Genomic DNA, 23648 nt, shown 5'->3' on the forward strand with positions numbered 1-23648 from the left:
CCTGCAACGTTTTTTTTATTTTATTTCTTATTTACTGCCGGCTCTTTGTATTTATTTATAAATGTATTTTTTTTTTCCCCCTCTTTTTGTTAAACAAGTATTACTAAATATGTTAATTGAGTCCACTGCATTGTCTACCTAAGTTGAAGTTATTTAGGTTATAGAAGGTTTAAAAGAAATACATCAGTTCTTTCCCTATATTGGTATTTTCAGATCTAATTACACATTAGTGTGTATAGTTTTATTTATCCCCATTTATACATTTTGTTTTTGTGCATCAATAAACTTCACTGGGAGTACTCATTGCAGCCACATATCTTTAATTACCTGTGACTAGGTCTTTTACTTCTTCAAGACATATTTACAGTTGGTAGCTAAATTTACAGGAGAGGTCTAATTAATGAACTTGGGGCCCTGTCCCTTTGGCCTGGGATGTAGGAGGGGTTACATACAGTATATTAGAAAAAAACGTGATTGAAAGTTGTCTGTTTTGCCATTGAAACCTATGGGGATGGGTGGGGTTACACAGCTTTCTGAAACCGAACAGCAGGGGGCGCCCGACCTGTGGTGGCTTCACTTTTGAGAGACGATGCTCTGTCCAGCTATACACAGTCCAAACACCCTTCAGACTGGGTGACTCGGGTGACCCGATGAATCGCTTTTTCCACTGTTATCCAGCCTCAAAGTAGCTCCACACCTCCTTGACAGAATTCAGAGAACCTTGACATTTAAAATGATGCATTAATAACTTAAAAAGTGCACAAGAAGCTTATTAAAAAACTACTGTTTACATCCTATAATGCTAGCTTCAGCTCCGCATAGCGTAGCATCTGGCGCCAAGAGGCAGGCTATGCGAAGTCTATGTATATTTATGTCTATGTAATTTTTTAGTTCAGTGATGGTGGCGCTCGGAGCTGAAGCTAGTGTTATGGGATGTAAACAGAGTTTTTTATTAAGCTTCTTTTGCACTTTTTCTTGTGGTGAACAATCCATGTGTGAAAATGATGATCTCATGCTCCCTGAACCACTCTTCTACAATTCCAGCCCCATGAATTCTGTTATTGTAATCTTGGAATATATCCTCGTCATCAGGGAAGAACAAATCCATTGATGGAATAACCTGGTCTATATTCAGTATATCCAGGTAGTCAGCTGACCTCATTCTTTCAGCACATACTGTTACTGAACCCAGACCTGAACAACTGCAACAATACCAGATCACCTGCTTGTTTTAGCCAGGCAGTGTATTTGTGCTTTGTGAACAGGAGTCTGTTGTTATTGGTAGTGAGAGTCACTAGTATCACTGTTATGAGTGCAGGTCAGTTCAGGTCTGATATCACTCACTGCTTGATAGGTTTAGGTGCTGGGGTAATTAGTGTTTGATAAGACGCATCCTGACTCCTAGACCTGATCTAAACTCCCCACAGTCCAGTTTATCACACGTTTCCAGGCTCGAGACTGAGGCTGGGTCACCGGCCCCTCCCTCTCCCCCCATCATCTCCCTCCTCACGCGCTCTGTGCTGCTCCCTCAGTGTGTGTGTGGAGCGCGCGGGTCTCCTGCAGTGCGCGGGGCATCGCTGAGTGGATTATCTCCGGGTTCCGCTACAGGACTGTGTGAGAGAGTGTGGACAGCAGTGTGTGTGAGAGAGTGTGTGTGTGAGTGTGGAGCTGTGGGTCCTGATGCGCAGCTGAGAATAGCCGTCCTGTGGGAACTTCTAAGAGGGGTTTGATGCGGGGACAGTCCGGCAGGGTGGTCGCACCATGGCAAAGCCATTTTCACTTCTCTCTCTGGTGGGCATTATTTCTGCAGTCAGCTGGGTGACAGGTAAGACCAATACAGATTTATATTAAAAAATAATAATAATAATTTATTTACCCACCAAAAGCCTAAAATCTAATAAATATAACTGCATATTGTTTTATTATGAAGCAGTGACCCGGATTTGTTTATTATGTCTTTTATGTTGTTGTCATTGGAAAAGACGTAAAAACCCTTCTTAAGTAAAAGTCCATATAAAAAGATCCAAAAAGTAATTTTTAATAATTGTTCCACTCATTATAAATATTTTACTCAAAGTAAAATACACAGCAAAACCAGTAAGTGAATAGATGTAAAAAATCTAAATAAAAAATATATCTAGATTTAAATTAATAAAAAAAACAACACTAATATCTAGATTTAAACAAAATAAAAAAACAAAAGCAACAACATATCTAGATATAAATAAATAAAAAAACAACAACAGAGTTTAAAAAAAAACTCATATGTGTTTGATGTGTGTTTAAATAGATAGAATTATAAATATAATATATAAAAATTATATATATAATTACCAAACAATAAAGTTTTATTTGAAAAGCAAGGAAAAAAACACATAGTCTATGTATTTTATGGTGAGAAAAGTGGCAAAACTAATGAAACCTTAATTAAATTTTGTTCGATATCCTTTCTCTGGTTAAATGTTAATTTTTTTATTATGTTCGAATACATTTAGTGCATCAATTTTTTTTTCAGAAATAAATAAGTGTTTAGTAGCTCTAAATATATCGCACCCACTCTTTCCTGCTTAATTGTAATCAGCTCAGGAAGGGAGGGGTATCAGACTAGTGTCTTAAAATGCTTGAGAACATCAAAATTATGTATAAAAACATACAAAATATTATATATATAAATATATATATATACATTAACATTACATTTGTAGGTTAATATAAAAATATTTAATTGTAGAAAACATAATTTCTTATGACAAGTCATCAAAGAAATAATAAAGATCAAATGCTAGTTCTGACAGACTGCTCATATTAAACGTTTGCCCTTCATCTTTTTTTCTTTCTTTTTTTTTTTTTTTTAAAACTTGTGACCATTTTGCCCAGAACCTGGTGCCATTCCCACACTGGCATTGTTGTTTGAAATGACCTCAGTGAGCAACAATTCTGAGATCAGATCTCAGCACTTCTTAAATCAAATGTTTGAATTAGTGGGGCCCTGTGGGGTGTGCTCATTGTAGCTGTGGGCCGATGTTTGTGTGCGTGTGTGTGCTGTCCCTTGCCCTGGTTCCTCTGGAGCAGGAACCCCACCTCAGGGCTTGGAGCGTGGGGCCATTTAGGCCGGCCCCGGCCCATCTGCCCCAGCTTCCTGTTTTGACACAGTCAGTTCTCTGCACTGCTGCTGTTGCTCCAGTGGAAAAATAGCCCCAGAGCTTAGACTGCACACTCCAGAATTCTCCAAGAGTGCTGGTCCTGGATCAGGTGGACTTCAGGTCTCTAGAAGAATACATGGATGGAAGCTGGTCTTAGATCAGTACTTGTGCTTTGAAATATTTCAGTTGTATGGGCCCAGAATTCTGAACCAGGCCAGTTCAAGCAGTCGGATTCACTACTGCTGTTATCAGCTATAGTCTGTATAGTTTATGGTGTATTTATGCTGCTGATACAAGGAGAAATGTGCATTAATGAGAATTATACAAAGCAAGAGTACTGAAAATAGTAAGGTTTTGGGTTCAGCTCTGCTTACAATACTTTGTATATTTAATTAATATAAAAATATACAAACCCCAAATCGAATTCCTCATGATATAAATACATGTAAAAAAGAACAGAAAATAGTATAGTTCCCAATTGTCGTAAAATGTGTGGGAGCAACACATCTCCAAAAAGTTGGGACAGGGCAACAAAAAGCTGGTCCTAATAAAAACAGCTGCAATAGGAGCAATTCATGACTAACTCCCATGAATGGGTACAAAAAGAGCATTTTAGAGAGTTAAAGACTCTTAGAAGCAAGGATGGGGAGAGGTTCACCAACCTGCAAAAAGATGCATCAACAATTTGTGAAACAATTTTAATGAAAAAGTTCCACAATGTAAAATTAAAGATATTCCTGATTATCCCAACATGTACAGTACATATCATAATTGAAAAATCTGAGAATCTGTGTGTAAGGGACAAGGGAGAGGGATCAGTATTGGATGCTGGTGATCCTAAGGTCCTCAGGTAAAACAGCATTAAAACTGGCATGATTCTCTTCTGAAAATCACTGCATGGGCTCAGGAACACCTCCAGAAACACGGTTCAGCATGCAATATACAAATGCAGGTGGAAACTGTTTGATACAAAGAAGAAGCCACTGACCTCTGACAAAAGCACTGCTGTCTTTTCTGGGTCAAAGCTCATTAAAATTGGCAAACCCGAAAACTGTTCTGTGGTCAGATGAATCAAAATAAGAAAATTTAAATTTGGTGCAGAGAAGCTTCTGGATTGTGTCACATTGTTCTATGTGTTATGAGAAATGTCGGTACAATGGATGTTCAAATTAAAAGATGATGTTACTATGGTAATGAGAAAAGATGACATGAAGCACATTAAGTAAATATCCTTCAAACTATTACCCAGATTGGCGCTACACATTAACTTTGCCAGTGTTTAATTACATTTCAACACTCACAATGTTTGTTTAACAAAATCAGTGTTGATTCAAGACTGGCAAATTTACTGTTTACTCTGTACACTAATAAATTCCTGAATGTTGTGGCTTAGAACATTGAATTAGGTCTGGATGATACTATTCAAATGCTCTCCTCGATTGTCATATGTCGAGTGAATTTTATGAAATATTTTAGGCATTTTATCTGATTAAACAGACCTAATTACTAATTACGCTCTTTTTTTACAGACAGATGATATGCACAAAAGTGTTAGAAACATATATTGCAGAGCATGTTAACTAATATTTAATAATAAAATAGTATTATAGTATCCATATGTTATCCATATCCTTATTTGTCAGTGCAGGGTGACTTGAGGAACTTGAGAAGAGCTGAAAACATCAATATAATGGAGTTGTAAGATGCCTTCTAATGAAAAAATATATGCCATGTTTATTTAATGTATAAAACCGTTAATCTCTTCTGTTTACAGCTATGGAGCTCAGGTTTGTGCCTGACCCTCCAATCTTAAGCATCTCAAATAAAACACTCAAAATCAATGCTTCTGACACGCTGGAGATAACCTGCAGGTAAGGCTAAACACACTACAAAAAAAGATAAATGTAACAGTAGTTAAAATGTGAAAGTAAATGTTAAAATGTATTATGTAATGTAAAGAATATTCCACTGTTTTAGCCTAATATCAAATGTGTTATTGTCTACCTGTCCTATAGGGGCCGCCAGATCCTGGAGTGGTACACACCTCATAACCGCACTGGGTCTGAAAGCAGACTCAATGTATCCGACTGCAGCGGAGATGGACTTTTCTGTAGTAAACTTACACTGACCGCAGCCATGGCTAATGAGACAGGAGAGTATCGCTGCTCCTACAGAAACCTGGCCGTGGAGGATAGGAAGACCTCGCTGGGGGTGTACGTCTTTGTGCAAGGTACGTTTTTCTCAATGATAATACATATAATTAGGACTGTCATCATCAATTTCTGTAACGTTACAGAGCGGAGTCAGACGCACGCGGTAAAAACTAGATGAGGCTTTAATAAATGGGGCAAAAACAGAGAGCGTAGTAGTAATACAGGCGAGGGTCAGAACCAGAGAGACAATAAACCAATGCATTAGAGCTGAAACGTTAGACAAAGAGTAAACCTGAGCCAAAATACAGAGTCAAAAAACCGGAGGATCACAGAGTAAACAAAGCAGAACGGGCGAGACAAAAAACGGGTCATACACGGTAATACAAAAAGATAGAGAACGCTCGGTATGTCGCTGGATAACAGTGGCAATACTTCGCGGAAAACAAGTGAAAATAGACTGACTTATATACAGTAAGTTAATAACAAACAGCTGAAAGCAATCTCAGAATTCCGGTGATGACGAGAGAGAGAAGGTGCGCTGATTGGTGGAGTCCGGACACGTGTCAGACACAGGTGCATTCTGGGGGTTGGAGTCCTGAGGCAGAGATTGTCCATTGACGGATACAGAGGAGTCCCGGTTTTGGACTACACAGTCAGTAATAGACGTGACAATTATACAGTTACTTAAATAATTAATCATTTATTGTGACAGTAAATTTTGTAAAACACAATACACAATATATGTTATATGCTATGTCAAATTGCTAAAGTAATCCCTGTTGATTTATACATTTATTTGTAATTTATTTATATATCCATTAAAAATTTGTTCAGCAAAGTAGTTGATTTTAAATCCAGTAATCCTAAAAGCGTTAATACTAAAACATTACCAACCATTAAATAAGTTAAAAATATGATACAATTTTAACAGCGAAAAAAAGAAAGTTATTTAAATGTATAAAAATGATATAAGGAAAAGGATATTGCTGCACTTTTTTGTTAGCAGGAGACCAGTCACATTTTACTTTACTGAAATATTAAAAAAATCAGTAGTTAATAGTCTCAAACCTGATCTGAAACATAATCTGTCATGCATTCTGCAATATATAAATGTTTAAAGCTGTTTAAGAACCATTTAGCCACATTATCAGTAGCTGGGAAAAGACTGAAAGAGTACATTTATTAAAAGCACACCTTATTAGCATCACATGGTGTAAAACAGCTGTAACTTGTGCTTTCAACTTATACAAAAACCAAAAGGTATATGTTGCTCTCTCTGTTGTCTTTCTGTTTGTAGAGATTTGTTATCATCTGTACGTACATTGTGTGCACTTACAATGAAAATAACAGTAGGCCTAGTACAGAACTCTGGAACTTAAGAATACAAGATCAAGTTCTACAGAAAGATGCTCACGTAAAATGTATTGTAAAATATTGTAGCAAATCTGTTAAGGGCCAATGTTTGAAAAGTTGAGGAGCGTTTGGAAAGTTGGGGAGCAAAACATGAGCATGCATTGTGTATAGTTTGTTATGCTATGTAAAAGTAAAAACTTGTAACGGTCAGTTTAAACACACTGGAAAAAGATGAACAAACAGAAATGTAAATGTTGGATGATATACATGTATTTGGTTGTTGTGAGAATCTGGAAGATTCATTGTCATTTACCCTGATTAATTTGGAGATTTTTAGTTTCTACAACCATTAGACAGTTCGTGTTTGCTGGTATTTGTACAGTCTGTGTACTCTAGATTTAAGTGTGAATACATAGATAGAAATAGCTTAGCATCACAAGAGATATTACTCAAACAAAACAGCTTTAATAACAACAAAGAGCATTATAACTTGAATAAATATCTTCTAAAAGGTATGCAAAGACCATGTTGTCTGACCAGTAACTCAATAAACAGTTTATTAGACAGGCAAATATTTCAGTTTACTGTAAAAAAAAAATAGGAGTTTACTGTAAACTTCATAAGGTGATTAAGTAGTACTCTGCAAGTAGATCAGTTAGCATTTCTGAGATTACCTCTGAGAGCATTTTAAACTGCAATGGGGAACTAACAGTGTCTTCTATGTTTTAAAAGAAAGACCTGAAGATTTCTGGGTATTCAGGATATTTTTTCTTTGTAGCACACAGTTCTGAAAAAAAATTAAGAGACCACTTCAGTTTCTGAATTAGTTTCTCCGATTTTGCTGTTTATGGGTTTATGTTTGAGTAAAACTAACATTATTGTTTTATTCTATAAACTACTGACAAATTGTCTCCCAAGTTACAAATAAAAATATTGTCATTTAGAGCATCTATTTGCAGAAAATGAGAAATGGCTAAGATAACAAAAAAGATGCAGAGCTTTCAGACCTCAAAAAATGCAAAGAAAACAAGTTCATATTCATAAAGTTTTAAGAGTTCAGAAATCAATATAATACTGCTTTTGGATAACTTTATGTCACTCCTGGTGCAAAAATTCAAGCAGTTCAGTTTAGTTTGATGGCTTGTGATCATCCATCTTCCTCTTGATTATATTCCAGAGATTTTTAATTTGGTAAAATCAAAGAAATTCATCATTTTTAAGTGGTCTCTTGTTTTTTTCCAGAGCTGTATATGTAGATATGTATATGTAGTATTTGGTAAACTAATATGTTGCTGTTAAAACATCTTTAAATCTGTTGGGGTGCGTTTCTGCCAATTTTGCTTACTTGTGAGAGAATTGCTACCATTTCTTTAGGTAGATTTGTTTGTGGATCAAAACATTTAAATAGTGTCAACAGATTTCTGATTGCATTGAGATCTGGACTTTGGCTCATCCATTGTGGAACATTCTGCTCTTTGCTGTTAAATCACTTCTATGTTAATTGGTCTTGTGTTTGGAATGGAATTGTCCTGCTAAAAGGAGAAGTTTTTCTCCTATTTTTTTTTAGCGGACTAAAGCAAGTTGTCTTGCAGTATCTCCTAGTATTTCCTCTATTTGTCCCCATTTTAACACAGTGCCCAATCCACAGATAAACATCCCCAATATAATGATGCCACTCAAATACTAAACCTTTTGGATGGTTTGATTTAAACACAGATATTCTGATCAATCTGATCAAAATCTTCAGATTTTTTTTTCTTTAGTACTAATTTTTGTAAAGGTGTTTTACCTCCTTTGACAATGATTAAAGTGTTGCTATGAAACCATTAGATTGGAATTTTCTTTCAATATCATTTTAAATTTAGGAACTTGGTGTCTAAGCCTCTAAGAGGGCTCTAAACTCTGGATGCCTGAACTCTTTAAGGACTGATACAAAATAAGCAAAAGCGAGAGAGAACTATCTAGCATTAGCACACTTCCTGTCTGATCCTCCAATGTGACCTCCCCACATGTCACCTCTTTATTCTGCTTCCTGTTAGAGCCGTACCAGTCCATGATCCTACATCCTGTTGCCCTTAAAATGTTTTAAGAAGAAGAATCTCAAAAACACTTTTTTTTGAAAATGACATTAAATTCTGAGGCAAATTGAAATGTAGAAATGCTGTGTTATTTATTAACTAAATGTACAACTTGTTTCTATGCTTTCAGACTATCGTGTGCCGTTTGTCCGCTCGGCTCAGGAATATGACGTGGTCTTTCTTCGGGAAGGTGAACAGGTGGTCATCCCCTGCCTTGGTTCCGTAGAAGACCTTAACGTCACTCTGTACACGGTATGTTTTGAGTAATGCCATAGAACAATAGTTCCCACACTTGCTCATAGAGAGTACGATCTTCACATATTTTTGTATTTTCCCTTCTTTAGACACATCTGATCCAAACAATCAGCTGATTAACAAGACATTTCTGAGTTTTGTTAGAGTAGGAAAACAAAAAATGTCAGGACAGGAAATACATTAGAGTTCAACAACAGGTTATATAAGCGCATCACTTCCATTCCCTAAAGAATATACCAAGGACTATATGGGCAAAAAGGATCAACAACTCATTACACCTTCAGGACCTCTTATGGCATCCTACATCCTTTCTTCCCTTTGCAGCTCTAACATCAGATGTGGAAATGACTGGAACAGTTATTGAATCAGCAGAGCACTAGACAATTTTCTGATTACTCTCAAAGCTGATAGTAGAACATCTATGAGAAATGTAATTAATAAACTGACTTGTAACAGTGGCATCCTATTATAGTATCATGCCGAACTTCAGTAAACTCTTAAAGAATCACCCATTCTTTTACGAGTGTTTATAAAAGCAGACTTCATGGTTGGTGGGTGCTTGATTTTATGCTAAACATTTAACAATGTAAAGTAAATCTTCTATATTTTATTATATTTTATTTTATAGTTTATTCATAGAACATATATATACTTTATGTTGAGGTTTTTGTTTATTACACAACATATTTACAAAACCAAAAAAAAAAAAAAATCTCAAAAAAGTCTTAAAACCTATCACATACCGTGCATTTTCTACATCAATAAAAAAAGTTTTTTTTTTTTTTACTTTGAAAAGGTTATGAGGATCACTAGGTCGAAACCCAGATACTGCTTGCCATCAGCAGCCAAAGTCTGAGAGAGAGCACAATTAGCCATGCTCTCTCTGGGTGGGTAAATGGCGCTCCTTCCTCACATCACTCCCAAGGTGATGTTGGTCAACACAGGCGTCTGTTAGCTGTCATAGCAAAGCTGAGTTGCTGTGCTTTCCTCTACTTGGTAATGCTGCATCAGCATGGTGGAGGAGGCATGTCTTAGTCTTGACCCTCATGGTGTTGGGGCTTTACTATTGATAGGCAGTCCTAATGGGTGGGTTGAGATGAAAATGGGATAAAATTAGAAATAAAAAATGATTCTAATAATAATTATTTAAAAAATCCTCAAAATCTTAAAAAGGTTCTTCACACACACCTTATTAATTAAGCATTGTCTAATGAGGCTTCCACTTTAAATGTGTTTTAGGAAGCCAGAAAGAATCTTGTTTTTTGTGACAGGTTTTTTAAAAATCATATGATAGCATCATATCATGAATTCCACCCCTATGTATAGTGCATTTAACATTCTCTATAAGACATTTTATCACATTTAACACAATGAGTGCACACTGCCAGTGCAATAGAAGGAGAGCGTCTTTATCTCAGATTTTTTAAAAGATTGATGTCATAATCTGAGTTATAGTGAACTGCTTATGTAATAGCCACTGTGATCGCACTAAATCACTGTTAATGACTTTTACAGAAGTATCCAGTAAAGGAACTGGCCACTGATGGAAAAGATGTGCTCTGGGACAGCAGGAGAGGCTTTATCCTTCCTAGTCATGTGATCAGCTATGCTGGCGTGGTCTTCTGTCAAACGCGAATCCAGAACGAAACCTTTCAGTCTTCACTCTACATTGTGGCTGTTGTGGGTAAGGATGGGCACACTGACACAAGCAGTCCATAGCAAAAAAAATTCAATCAATCAATGTACAACATTTTGATCTATTTGTGTGTTACGCTACATTCTGTGCTCTGTTTTCATACCCTCAGTGTGTGAGCAGTGATACATTGAGTAATCTCTAAAATGTGTGGGAATTTGTGAGTGTAGAATTCCTGTTGGGTTTAGAAGTTACGGTTTGAGACTGGCTGTTCGGTTGTGAGGAGAACAATACACCCCTCCCTTCTCTTCCTCAGGATATAAGATCTATGACCTCACTGTGAGTCCTGCTCACGAGAAGCTGGCCGTCGGGGAGAGACTGGTGCTCAACTGTACCGCTCGCACTGAGCTCAACGTGGCTATTGACTTCCAGTGGTCCTTACCTCAGGACAGGGTCAGTCTGAGCTGATTGAATTACGTTACAAATGTGTTAATAATGAACAAACAATCCTAATCAGCTAATTGTGGACTTTAGAAGGATTCCATAAATGCACAAAAAATAATTTCAGACTAATTTAATGCACATTTATTTCACTTGGTCTCCTATTCATTACTTCTAGATTGTATTATTTGTTATATATTGTTAATATTAAGGAAAAGAAAATCTTAATTTTATTAAATTTAAATATTACTTGAAACTTTTTATTTTAGTTAAAAAAGGTTCCTTTATAAAGGGGTTATAAATGGTTTATAAATGAGTCTATAAACGATTATTAATTACTTTGTAAATACTTTACAACCACCTATAAGCAGTTACAACAAATAAGTATAAAAAAGGATATCAGTGGCCTGTCATTTGCCAAGTAGTGATTCCTCAATTGTTTATACTGTTATTCTTTGTCTTTTTCATCAGTCAGCTTTAACGTATATGTTACTGACTTTATTAATTTAACTACCCAGATTCATGATTTATCCAGTAATCATAGTTTGGTGTATACTAACATATTAAATAGTAGTTTAATTCTATCAAACTGACTTTCTATATTATTTTATTAGATATGTTAATGCTGGCTGATGAAAAAGACAAAGTAAGATAAGCATCCAGGCCACTGTTGCCTGGTGCCCTTTCTATTGATGTGTTGTAACCTTTTTACAACCTAGTTATTAGCCATTAATAAAACCCTTTATAAACTATTTATAAGGGAGCCTTATTTTAAAGTGGTGACATCAATTCTATACAGTTCAGTATATTTCAGTTACATAAGTCAGTTTTTAGTTCATTTTAGTTTAATACAGTTTCAGTAACTCAATTTAATTCAGATCTTCCTTTTTTTTCCGTCTAATTAGAGAAATACCAACCGTTCTACACCAACAAATTATGAGACCAAGTCCTACAAGAAGAAGCTGTGGAACTCTCTGGAACTGTCCAACTTACTGATTATGGAGAATGTGACGAATGATAACATGGGGGAGTATATTTGCACAGCTTCCAGTGGTCAGATGGTCAGAACTGCTCAGGCAGCTCTTATAGTGTACGGTATGTGAATAATGTCTTTGGCTACTGTTTAACAGATTTCATGCTCCTCTTTAATGGCAGCCTCTTTTTTTTTTTTTTTTTTTTACAGAAAATGCTTTTTTAAAAAGTTAAAGTTAAGTTGATGTTTTGTCCATATTGGGTGTTCAAGCTGTTTTTTTACTTGGCATTGCAGAGAAGCCCTTCATATCACTGAATGAACAGTGGGTTCGTGTTGTGGACACAAACACAGGCCAGCGGGAAACAAAGATCCCTGTGAAATATGATGCTTATCCAGAACCTAATGTGAAGTGGTGAGTACCGAGAGTTTACGAATGGGATTCATGACCCAAATGTATTTAAATTTAGAAAGCAAATTAGCTAAATTTCAATTATTGAGAGTCTTAATAGTTTCAATTTGTAAGAGTGTCTTCTCTTTCTTGTTCTTTAAGGTTGAAGAATGGCCTTGCCATTTCTAATGAAGAGTACAGGATGAAGCCAGCCAAAGACTCTCTCACTATATTTGAGGTCACAGAAAGAGATGCTGGGAATTACACCGTGGTCATGACCAATAAGATCACTAAAGAAACACAGAAGCAGACATTTCAGCTACTGGTGAACGGTACTGTTCTGCTTCTCTTCTCTTCTCTTCTCGTCTCTTCTCTTCTCTTCTCTTCTCGTCTCTTCTCTTCTCTTCTCTTCTCGTCTCGTCTCGTCTCGTCTCGTCTCTTCTCGTCTCGTCTCGTCTCTTCTCTTCTTTCATATTCTGTGTAAATGTGTTTGTGTGCAGCTCACCCTAAGATCTTTGAGAAGGAGGTGCCGTTGGATCGTAACATTCACATGTTTGGCAGCAGCCCCACCCTCACCTGCACTGCGTCCGGCGGCTCCAGCCCTGTCACTATCCAGTGGCAGTGGATGCCCAGCGAGGACTGTCCGTCACGATTTCAGTAAGTCTGCATGTCACAACACCATTTTGAAATAATGTTTTAAATTAATTATACCACAGTTAGTTGCGACCCTGCAATGTGATTGGCTGAGAGGGGTTCTATGAGTGCTGCCATCAGCTGGTAATGCACTGTAACCAAAGTTCTTCATGTATTACTCCACTACATACAGGTAACCTAGCAATGATGCAGCGCTTACAAGCCAAACAGCGCAGCTACAAACAGAGCAGTAATGGAGCTATTTTAACTTGCATAGCTTTTATAACCAAACAGATCATATTTTCTCATCCTCTTTAACTCAAAATATTTCAATAAACAGCGATAATGAAACTGCGGTATAATCACAATAACACACTCAAGCTATAACATGTAATATTGCTACTGCTGTGCTGATCTACGGCATTCTTCCATGCCAATATTACACGTTATAGCTAAAGTGTATTATTGCTTAAGTAGAGTAGTTTTAGTGGAGTTAATAATAAATAAGTTAAACACTACAACCTAACTGTAAGCATCTGTTGATTCTATATGGAGGTGATTCATTAGAACTAGAGATCTTACAATAAATGTGTAATAGTACTTAGACGTAAAGCTTTAACTTTGAAGTTATAATGCATCTAAATAATCTGCTATGTTAAAGCAAGAACAACATAATATTATGTCATTTGATTTCTGGAATTTGAGAAAATGGGCCTTTCACCAACCTCTCTTACGAAACAAAAATGTAAAACCACTTACGCAGTTAGAAGTAAAACTATGTAAAATGAGAAAAAGTCTGTCATTGGCCAGCATTTTTTCTCTTCGCATTTATTCAAATGATGTGAACAGTGAATAATTCTGCAGTTTATAAACACAATATTAATCTGATGTAATGCTTTTGTTTGGACTTTTCTCAAAAACAAATATAACAAATCTTAGAACAGCATTGGTGATTGATGTCCAATGTAACTGAAATTCTATTATTTACACAACTTCTAGTTACACCCAGTGACTTGTATTGTCTCCAGGTTTATTTTAGCTGACGGAGTCACGCTACAATTGTTCATAATGCATTGAATTTACTCAATTCATCTGCGCAATATATGACATCAGCACTATTTTGTCTTTCGTTTCCGTCGTTTCCTTTACATAGAGCTTGTGTTGATGTAATATATTTTATATATTTGTAAATAATGTGAACATTTTTTTGCACTTAAAACACTTCCGATGTGCACCTTATTTACACACACATAAGTAAATCCATTACTTGTTACAGATATCTTTTTATGTTTTGGTTTGCATTTCTCTTGTGCAGGCATGCACGTGTGCGTGTGTGTGTTGTTGATGGTCCCACAGTGTAGGGTGATTGTTTGGAGGTTAAAAGCTGCTGAGTGTTAGGCTAAGGCACACAGAGTTCTGGTGAAAAACAGACTTTGAGACAATGAGAGTGAACTCCAACCTCTAACTGATAAGAGGATGTGATTCAGACTTTACACAATGAAATCCGTGCTGTGGTTCAAAACAACATGGGTTAATACTCCGGTTCCACACATGCTAGGTGACATCATGGACGTGATGGAGGTGTGAGAAAAACTGCTCGTTTTTTATAATTTAGGTCATGCAAATACTTACATTATTGTCTGTTTTCATTTTCATGACTTGCTTTAGTTAGAATTCACATCTTATTAGAAGTGAAAGAGTATTAAAAAAACCTATGGCTAAAGCAATTTCACCTCAAAATAACAGCTTTAAAATGATTTTGATGCTTTTCTGACTTGTAATGAGAAGAATAGCATCTCTATTGTTCCAATTAGTCTGAAGTTCTTCTTCTCTAACGTCCACTTTTGTGAATCTGTAGCACAAGAACACTAGCAAGAACTGTAAGCACTGCATGACCTGAGTCATATTTGTGTAAAATCTTGTAATATTACTCCAACACGATTCTCTCACTTTAGAGGTTGAGACAACAGCTCTGGAAAAAATAATAGACCACTTAAAAATTATGAGTTTCTTTTATTTTACCAAATGGAAAACTGAAATATGAGTTATCCAAAAACAGTGTGTTAGACTGGTGGAGGAGAACATGCCAATATGCATGAAAACTGTGAATAAAAACCAGGGTTATTCCACTAAATATTGATTTCTGAAACAATATTGATTTATGAATATGAACTTGTTTTCTTTGCATTCTTTGAGGTCTAGAAGCTCTGCATCTTTTTTGTTATTTCAGCCATTTCTCATTTTCTGCAAATAAATGCTCTAAATGACAATATTTTTATTTGGAATTTGGGAGAAATGTTGCCTGTGGTTTATAGAATAAAACTAGCAATGTTTATTTTACTCAAACATATACCTATAAATAGCAAAATCAGAGAAACTGATTCAGAAAATGAATCCAGAGCTTTATATGTACTTGCAACAATTTGATCATATCATGTTTAAAATACTGAAGTAAATTATTTGATTAGAAATGAAAGTTTAAATGCTTATTAAAATACTGAGTTAACTGTATTAAAAGAAGTACCATAACCATTTCTCAATTTCTTTCCATCATTTCTGTTTGACAGTAACAGTCTGCACCAAGATAATTTTTTTTAACACTTGTTCAGCCGCGATTAAAGAATTAAAGCGTGTGATCATTAAAAAGCTTTATCTGTCTTCTGCAGAGCAATGTAGAGAATAAATAGTATATCATCACTGTCTAATAAAAAAACAGGTGTCTCCAAAACAGCAACTTTACAGTAGAGAGAAAATACCTTCTAAACTTTAAATGGAAGTCAATGTAAAAAGACTTGATTTCAGGTAATTTTTAAGTATTTGTATTGGTTTGTTCATCAAGAATTCTTGTCACAGTGTAAGGGACAGTTTGGCAGTTTAAATAATGTAATAAACTAAAAATGAACAAAAACTGAGATTTTTGATGTTCATTGGACAGCGCATTACTTGCAGTCTATATAGTATCATGTAATCTGTGGATTTTTTATCTCACCATTTACTAAAGTGGTAACCTGTTACCTGACTGTTATATGTAGTGTTTTACAGTAACATATTAACAATGGCCGTTTTAGGACAAACCAATGTGTAGCACCTTTATCAGAACGCTGAGAAAGGGTTAAACAGCCATGGCCCCGCCCCCACAGTGAAAATCATGAATCTGATTGATTAGATTGTCCTATGACTTTGCTAATAGGCTCATTACTACACCTATCTCAAAATCAGTAGAAGGGGCACACAGGCACAAGGGGGCAGAAGCCATTTTAAAAAGCAGTTTTGATTGGTTAGTAACTCAGTCAGTCATATATGCGTCCTATAGCAAAAAACGCAGACTAGTGCTGTTGAATTAGTTGCTGTTTTTGTTTTAGTTAATTTATGAAATACATGCTTATATTTACAATAACTCTAATATATGTTTCCCAATTAAATATTATGTAATAATTTACATGCACCTATTGTCACCCCTTCTCTGAAGGGTTAGAAGGGTGTTAATGCACACCACTGCTATATAGTATCATGCAACCTGTGGTATTTTTTTTTTTGTATCACCATTTATAAAAGTGGTAACCTGTTACTTTGTATTCAGTGGGACTGACTGTTATATGCATGTGTTTTACAGTAACATTTTCAACACAAAATATAAAACAACTGTGGCACTACCTTACATCTTGTTTAATTCAACTGGCAAATAAGAAACCAACTTAAGCTTTGTACTAACCAGGGAGCAGCCATCGCAACTCACAGTGATGTGCCATGACAAAAATTTGAATGAGTCAGAACTTTGACTGACAGGTCAAGACAGGAAAAGTCCCTCTCCTGCGATGTCGTGACTGAGATAAAGCCGTTTTGGTTAGCCATCACGCAAGCCTTATCTTCAGACTTCACCTTTGCCTGCTTCCTCTCTCCCCATCACAACTTCCTGTTGTTCTGAAAACAACGAGACTCATTCAGATTCTCCTATTCCTGCTGCATCCCTGTGTCCTTTATCAAGCAGCAGCACCACTGCAGGACCTGAATCTCAAATAGATCGCAGTTCTATACAGTATAGTGATCTGCCTTAAATGTTCAGATATGTAGGATTATTTCAGATGTTCCTTTTTCAGTCTTTTGCTGTTGTTTGTTTGTCATTTCTCCTTCCTCTCTCTTATCTCCTCCAGCTGACCCTGATGAGCCCTAATGACTGATTGTTGACATTTCCTATTGTGCTCTATGCTGTAAATGCATTGTGTAACAGGTCCAGCTGTTGGTGGGCGGGATTTAGACTCTAAATTTAAACAAGGATATAAATAGAGTCACTGCTTGTTTACTTTATTTATAAATTGTTGTTTTTCTGAAATCTGTGTCTGTCTAACGGGTGATGCAGAGTCTGACTCTGGTGTGTCTCTATATGTTGTTTCGGGTTGATATATGTACAGCTCTGGAAAAAAATGAGACCACTTAAAAATAATGAGTTTCTTTAATTTCACTAAATTAAAAACCTCTGGAATATAATCAAGAGGAAGATGGATGATCACAAGCCATCAAACCAACTGCTTGAATCTTTGCACCAGGAGTGGCATAAAGTTATCCAAAAGCAGTGTGTAAGACTGGTGGAGGAGAACATTGATTTCTAAACTCCTAAAACCTTATTTCTTTGCATTATTTTAGGTCTGAAAGATCTGCATTTTTTTGTTATTTCAGCCATTTCTTATTTTCTGCAAATAAATGCTTTAAATGACAATTTGTTTATTTGGAATTTGGGAGAAATGTTGTCCATAGTTTATAGAATAAACAACAATGTTCATTTTACTCAAACATATACCTATTAATAACAAAATCAGAGAAACTGATTCAGAAACTGAAGTGGTCTCTTAATTTTTTCCAGAGCTGTATCTATTGGTGCTTAATTTTAAACGATTAAATTTGCTGTTAAAACATACAGCATGAAGCTACAGCATTAAGAGGAAAACAGAAAATCTGATATATATATATAAAAATTAAGTTGTTTCCCATCAATACATTCTACAGGACTATACTAAAAATACATAAATCTTAGTTTTATATTCAAAACAGATGCCAGTAATTCTGGAGGTCTGTATATGCTTCTACACTAAAAGAATATGTGTGCTTTATTTATGCAATGTATGTCTTTTCACAGGCCCAGGTCAGACCAGAGTGCAGTGTGTGAGGGGAAGTGGAGAGAAATTTCCAACAACACAGGAAAGAATCGCATTGGCCAGCTGATCACTTTCACTGACAGCTCACTCAAGGTAACTCTTATCAACTCCATCTACATCTAAAGCTCTATGCGTCTACCTGTGAAAGTGCAGTGTATTGGTAATTTAAAGATAATGTGATGATAATGTAATAAGATGATGCCATGTGGGGTCATGCAAAAGTAGTATGTTGGTAGTATGTGATGATGATAATTAGATGATAATGTGATTTTCAATATTTCATTGTAATATGTAAACTATGTGTGAAACGTTTTCAGTGGAATGATCTTTGGTTCATTGATGAGATATGAATGCTGTAATTCATAATGTAATTGTGTGATGTGGGGATAATATAATGATAATATGTGATAGTGTAACATTATAGTGTAATGAGATGAAAAAGTGTTAGGGTAGTAGTGGGTTGCGTGATGGTTATGTGTTGGTGAAATATGGATTTGATATAATAGTAATGTAGTAAGACAGAATGATCATATGGGAATGTGTTGATATGTTATGGTGATTCAATTGTAATGTGAAGATGTAATATAATGTAGTGATTTAAAAAAAATATATATCTCGAAATTTTGCAGACAATCAGCACACTGAAGATCCAGAAGGCTGTGGCTCATGCCCTGTACAGGTGTGTTGCTGCCAATAAAGTAGGAGTGGAGGAAAGAATCATTGTTTTTCAAGTGACACGTAAGTAATTTTGGTTTCCAGTGTTCCTCATTAGTAGTTCATTAGTAGAGTTTTAATTATGTAATTGATTATTAAGGATAAGAACGGTTGTGTGCAGGAATTTGTAGATTATAACACAGAAGGCTTATACAAGTTTAGTTGTTTAAGTAGCATTAATCATTAACATTGGGACGTATTACTTTCTCTAATATTTTTTATTAGGGATCTGTTCTGAAATGTTTTCGATCGCCAGTTTTTTAATGTAAAGTGCACACAGTACCAGCATCATATTATATATATTTTATACACATACATCTAAAATGAATGGTATTGGTAAACGGTAAAACACTGATTATACAATCTTAATTCCAAAAAAAAGTTGGGATGCTGTGGAAAGTTATTTGCATAAATTGCTACTATTGATTTGTTTTTTATTAGTAGCCCTTATTTTTCCAACCTTTTGTTTTTCTGTTCCAACTTATTTGAGATCAAGTTCTAAATAAGATTTTTTTATTAAATGGTAAAATGTCTTACGTTTAACATGTGTTTTGTGCTCTGTGTTTTATTATCATTTTTGTTTACATTCATTTACATTTTAAACGGTGCCCCTATCTTTAACATTTTTATGTTTATTTGTTATGTTGGTTTCAGACACACCCCTTATCATTTAATGTTTTCTTTATTTTTATTATTTTCTACATTGATTTATTACATAAATTAATATTGAAGACATTCAAACTTTGAAGAAACAAATATACCAGAATATGTTTTATACTTTAGATTCCTTAAAGTAGCACCTTTTGCTCTGATTCCAACTTTGCCTACTTTCTGCATTATTCTCTCTGCATTATTCTATCTGCATTATTTTCTGTTCCTTCATAGTTTGTGGTGTGAATTATTTAGTAAATGATGCAAATAAACAATACATATTAATGAGAATGTGTGTCCAAATTTACTATATACTGTATTTCCACTCAGTTTGTAGTGATTGATGCTGTCACTATTAATGCATCAATCTCTCCATTTATCTCTCCTTTCCAGGTTTCCTCAATCTCTGTGTGTTCCCATCCAGCAAACCTATAGAGCAGGAGGATGTGCTGCTGCGCTGTGTGGTCGACCGCATGCTCTACTCCAGTTTGAGTTGGTACCGGGTGCTTAATGTGTCCAATCCAGACAGCTTACCCGCCACTGTACCCTGCGGCACTCTTGCCCTGAGCCCTCTCACACAGCCCAACGCCACCATCATGGCCCTGCATGGGAACAACGCCACTCTGGACCTGTCGCTGCCCAGAGCTTCCCGAAAGGATCAGGGCCTGTATGCCTGTCGGGTGGAGAACGCTGACAGCAGTGAGAGAACCTGCCTGCTACACTACCTGAAGCTCAGAGGTGAAGGTTACTAAGAGCTTTTGAAGAGCAGCATCTCATCTAGAATTAAATTCAGCAATCAGTGTGGAATTTCCTTTAGAAATCAATGCCTGATTTTGGACTGTACATGTTAATATTGAAAAGGCTTTTCTAACTATTTTCTAAGCTATTCTAACACATAGCTGGATGGATGGTTACGTTGGTCAATTGAATAAGTGTGATAAGACTTATTAAGTGTTTAAAATGTTTTAGAAACTGAATATAACTCTACACTATAGGTCCAAATGTTTGTGGACACACCTATTAATGAATGTAGTCAGCTACTTTAAGTTCCACCCTTTGCTGAGACAGATCTTGTCTAGTCTTCATAGACAATTACTGCCGCTAGAATAGGACTCTATCTAACAAAACAACATGAATCTATGGACACCATGCTTAATGCCAGAAGCCTTTTGCTCAATTCTACACAAATCTTGGGTAGGTTGTAGAGCAGTCTTGTAATAGAACAGGGAGAGTAATAGTAACTGTCAGGAGTGACAAAAAATTGCACAATTAAAAAAGTGACAGAATCAGTTAGTACACATGGATGTGTGCAAGACAATGAAAAAGATATAATGACCCTGATATCTTGTTACTCTTGTTGCAATAAAATCCAGAAAGCAATCCTCCAAGAAGTAGAACAACTTCTCTGTAGAAACAACAGGAACAGTTATTCCAACAAAAGCAGTATCAACTCTTGATTTAGAGGAAAACCATAAAAAAACAGATATATATATATATATATAGTATTTGGACATACACACTTTTTTAATTGAATTGAGGCATATTTTACTGTGATGTACATTGTGGTGACTTCATATCTCCATTCTACTGTCCATTATATAAAATAATGGACAGTAGAATGGAGATATGAAGTCACCACAATGTACATCACAGTAAAATATGCCTCAATTCAATGTACTGTATTACATTTCAGTTTAAAACAATTTGTTGTACTCTTATTTCCCTGTTGGTTTTGCTGTTTTTGTTTTGGTGGGGTGGATGTTGGTTAACCATGTTTCTCGTTTTGACACCTGCTTTGTTTCTTAGCTCTGGAGTTGCCATGGATTGTGAGCAACCTAACAAATCAGCGGGTTAATGTGAGCGACTCTGCTATACTGATGTGTGAAGTCAAAGGAACTCCAAACCCCACCGTTATCTGGACCAAAGACAACCAGACGGTCACTAAGGGATCAGGTAAAAGTTTTATTTTGGCCAAATCTTTATGGAAAATCTAATTAATCTATAGATAGTTGTAACATTACAACTACAAACTTTAATATATATATATATATTTTTTATTTTTTTATTTTTTTTTATTTTTTATTTTAAGGGACAACACAAAATAGCACATAATTATGACGTTGAATGAAAATGATGCATAGATTTAAAAAATAAAAATAAAAAAAAAATCTGAAAAGTGTGATGTGTAAAGGTTTTCAGACCCCTTATATCAATACTTCGTAGAGCCACCTTTCACTGCAATTACAGCTGCAAGTATTTTGGGTAATATCTCTACCAGCTTTGTGCATCTAGACTGAGATTTTTGCTCATTCTTCTTTACAAAACAGCTCAAGCTCAGCCAGGTTGGATGAAGAGCGTCTGTAAACAGCAATTTTCAAAATGTCTTGCTGCAGAAGCTCAATGGGATTTGTTATTAAGTTTCCAGAATTGTGGTGTGTTGTTAACACTTTCCTACATTTGCTGTGTTTTGGCAGGAGTCATTCTGACCAACTCAAACCGTGTTTTGACCATCCAGAGGGTGAAGAAAGAGGACAGTGGTCTGTACACATGCACAGCCTGCAACAAACAGGGCTGTGACTTTGCCCAGGCCAAGCTTACAGTGGAGGGTGAGGACTTTCAGATATTCCTTCTCTGAGATATAGTGATTCAGGCAAATACATTATATTTGTTCATGCAAAACCAAATACAAGCAGTAAATGACTGAATGACATGGATTCATGACATGGAGTGTTTGTTGTGGGTGTGGGACTGCCTTTCAACACTGTCTCCAGGAAATTGATGCTAGGATTTTGAAGAGCCCTTTGGCAACAGGTACATCCGTATTGTTTGTCCTGTATTGGAACATGTTGTAAAACATCGCTCACAGAGATTCTGTACAGAGCTTTACTCTAACTTTTAGATGTCACAGCTATTATCTCAGTAGAGATTAAACTTTACTTAAAATTAATGGAGGAAGAACGTGTTTTTTTAGTATAGCCAGTTGAAAAACAATAAGCCTAAATATAGGTTCAACCAACTTCACAGTAACCAAGTAAGCAGTGCACAAACAGAAGTAAACAGTGAAAACTAAAATTGTATCTAGCAATAGTTTTACAGTTACCTCACTAATAGAGTACTATGAACTTTAGCATTAAGCTCACAATGATGAATATAGGCCTATTACGATAACTATTTTTATTTGAAAGATATTTTGTCCCAGAAATGATTGGGATAAAATATATTATTGCCTTTTTATGACACTGATATGTTAAAAAACATAATAACACAAAAATTCAATTCCACTTTTAATCATTAGGATAATTTCTAAGACATTGAAATTGGAACATAATTGTTCGAATAAACATAATACTTTGAATAAATTAAACCAATAAAATAAAACATCTGTTTCATTTCCGTCAATGTTTTAACTATATCCTTGATTAGAAAAGCATAATGGCCAATATCGACTATAGTCATGTGATTTCTCAAATTACACCATACAAATGGTTACCTATAAATGAAAATTAGCATTGTTTTCTCTGATTGTGATCATGCTGAAAGGTGATGCTTTTGAGTCTCATCACATAAAATGGTAACTTTACTGGAAAATACAGAACCTTAACTTTCAATGAAAATTCCTCATGTTCTCACAGCAGTAAGAACCCTAAGAACGTGTTAAAACATTAAGCTTTGTTATAATTGCTCTTCAGAAGGTGAACAGACATTTCCTGCTTTTAGACTTTCTGCATATGAAGCAGCACCTGACAGTGGTAGGAAATGCCATCGTATGACGGACAGGAAATGCTACTATTGACTGAGGAGTTGACTGAGCGTGAATGAGTGTGTGAGCAACAGTTACACTTGTTTTCTGTAGGCTGGACATTCAGCATAACCTCACATCATAACTTTACTCTCTAGATTAATAGATGCTTGATCTTAAAGTAATGATGCTCAGAAGTGTAGAGCAGCTCTTTGAGACTCTTCCCCCTGTCTGTAGGTGGAGGGGGTTGTTTTAATTAAAGTCCTGTGGTAAAAATAGCTTTCTTTTTAGTCAGCCAGGAAGGGGGCTGTGTTAACGCACATCCTTCTGGGAACGGAGAGAAA

The 23648-nt window shown here is 35.7% G+C and overlaps 1 protein-coding gene across 1 annotated transcript in view; it reads left to right on the plus strand.

Moving 5' to 3' along the window:
- Window positions 1-1504: 1504 nt before the first annotated feature.
- Window positions 1505-23648, plus strand: part of kdr (kinase insert domain receptor (a type III receptor tyrosine kinase)) — a 35038-nt gene continuing 12894 nt past the window's right edge. Inside the window, exons 1-15 of the mRNA XM_022664454.2 lie at window positions 1505-1825; window positions 4918-5014; window positions 5159-5373; window positions 8858-8979; window positions 10498-10666; window positions 10932-11068; window positions 11962-12151; window positions 12324-12441; window positions 12580-12749; window positions 12918-13074; window positions 18182-18293; window positions 18830-18938; window positions 19959-20303; window positions 21372-21518; window positions 22040-22171. Of these exons, the coding sequence (XP_022520175.2) occupies window positions 1762-1825; window positions 4918-5014; window positions 5159-5373; window positions 8858-8979; window positions 10498-10666; window positions 10932-11068; window positions 11962-12151; window positions 12324-12441; window positions 12580-12749; window positions 12918-13074; window positions 18182-18293; window positions 18830-18938; window positions 19959-20303; window positions 21372-21518; window positions 22040-22171 (2284 nt within the window). The 5' untranslated portion in view covers window positions 1505-1761. The remainder of the gene's footprint in view (window positions 1826-4917; window positions 5015-5158; window positions 5374-8857; window positions 8980-10497; window positions 10667-10931; window positions 11069-11961; window positions 12152-12323; window positions 12442-12579; window positions 12750-12917; window positions 13075-18181; window positions 18294-18829; window positions 18939-19958; window positions 20304-21371; window positions 21519-22039; window positions 22172-23648) is intronic.

This window comes from Astyanax mexicanus, chromosome 1 (genome assembly GCF_023375975.1).
Source record: "Astyanax mexicanus isolate ESR-SI-001 chromosome 1, AstMex3_surface, whole genome shotgun sequence".
Lineage (NCBI taxonomy): Eukaryota > Metazoa > Chordata > Actinopteri > Characiformes > Acestrorhamphidae > Astyanax > Astyanax mexicanus.